The sequence below is a fragment of the Triticum dicoccoides genome, chromosome 6B (assembly GCF_002162155.2).
Source record: "Triticum dicoccoides isolate Atlit2015 ecotype Zavitan chromosome 6B, WEW_v2.0, whole genome shotgun sequence".
Taxonomy (NCBI): domain Eukaryota; kingdom Viridiplantae; phylum Streptophyta; class Magnoliopsida; order Poales; family Poaceae; genus Triticum; species Triticum dicoccoides.
The window spans coordinates 344,411,025-344,412,147 of NC_041391.1; the positions used below are offsets into that span (position 1 = coordinate 344,411,025).

General features: G+C 37.8%; 1 protein-coding gene across 1 annotated transcript in view; it reads right to left on the reverse strand.

The window, feature by feature from the left end:
- Positions 1 to 1,117, reverse strand: part of LOC119321729 (protein PHYLLO, chloroplastic-like) — a 41,139-nt gene extending 40,022 nt beyond the window's left edge. The window contains exons 1-3 of the mRNA XM_037595286.1: positions 1,007 to 1,117; positions 409 to 737; positions 62 to 286 (exon numbers count right to left, since the gene is read on the reverse strand). Coding sequence (XP_037451183.1) covers positions 62 to 286; positions 409 to 737; positions 1,007 to 1,061 — 609 coding nt within the window. The 5' untranslated portion in view covers positions 1,062 to 1,117. The remainder of the gene's footprint in view (positions 1 to 61; positions 287 to 408; positions 738 to 1,006) is intronic.
- Positions 1,118 to 1,123: the final 6 nt, after the last annotated feature.

Genomic DNA, 1,123 nt, shown 5'->3' on the forward strand with positions numbered 1-1,123 from the left:
TATATGACCATAATTATTTCATTGCAACGTTTCAAGGTAGTTAGCATGTTCTGGTTCATACCGCTGAATTTAGAACCATCAAAATATCCTTCCATCTGCTTGTCTTCCTTTCTAAATTACATTGGCACAAACTAGCAGCAAAGTCAGCTACACTAGTCTGGATTCTGTGAGTGACAACATGTGAAGGATCATGGCGGCACGGATGTGTATCAATCAAGATGTATGAAGATGGGAAGCAGGACTCGAGAAACATTTCCATGCGTTTGCTAGTAATCCGGCTTCCAATCTGCCAGTTGAACAAAGCCAAGCTTCAGAAAGTTAGAACAAAATATATATATCACATAATATCTAGAAATGTAAAGATAATGTAAGTGGTGCAGAGGAATAGAATCAAATGAGGAGCTAAACCTGCACAATAACATCTGGATTTATCCAGCTTTTGACAGAGTCCGACAGTAGAATTTGATCTATTTGGTCTATAAACAAAATACTCTTATCAAATCCTGGAAATGAATTTAGAACTTTCCTCATTCGCAGCCCAGACAGAATGTCAGCGGCAACTGGCCAGGAAAGTTGTCTAGCTAGTAAAGCCACAGCCCACATGTCATCTTCTTTATGAATAGCTCCAACTAATAGAAGCCCTTGCTTTGCCTTCTTTATGATATCTTGAACCTCTATTACTGAACAAGAATAATTACCAAATGCAGAGACCATTTTCATTTCTACTCCCTCCGTTCCTAAATATAAGTCTTTTTAGACATTTCAAATGGAATACAACATAGTATGTGGACATATTTTAGAGTGGAGATTCACTCATTTTGCTCCGTATGTAGTCAGTTGGTGGAATCTCTAGAAAGACTTATATTTTGAAACGGAGGGAGTAGGTATCTAGTATATGGTTCATCATTTCTAAACCACCTGTCCAATCCTCTCAAACAATCAAAACTCCAATTTTGATTACTGTGATCTAGTGGTTCCCTAAAAGCACAGTTTATATGCACCGGACCTTGTGGTGCTTGCATTGCATTGTAGGCTGCTGAATCAATTGTTGTAAGAACCATTCTTGCATAAATCTGATCACCAGGTGGAGGGAGATTAAAAAAATATCTTACAAAGTTACTGA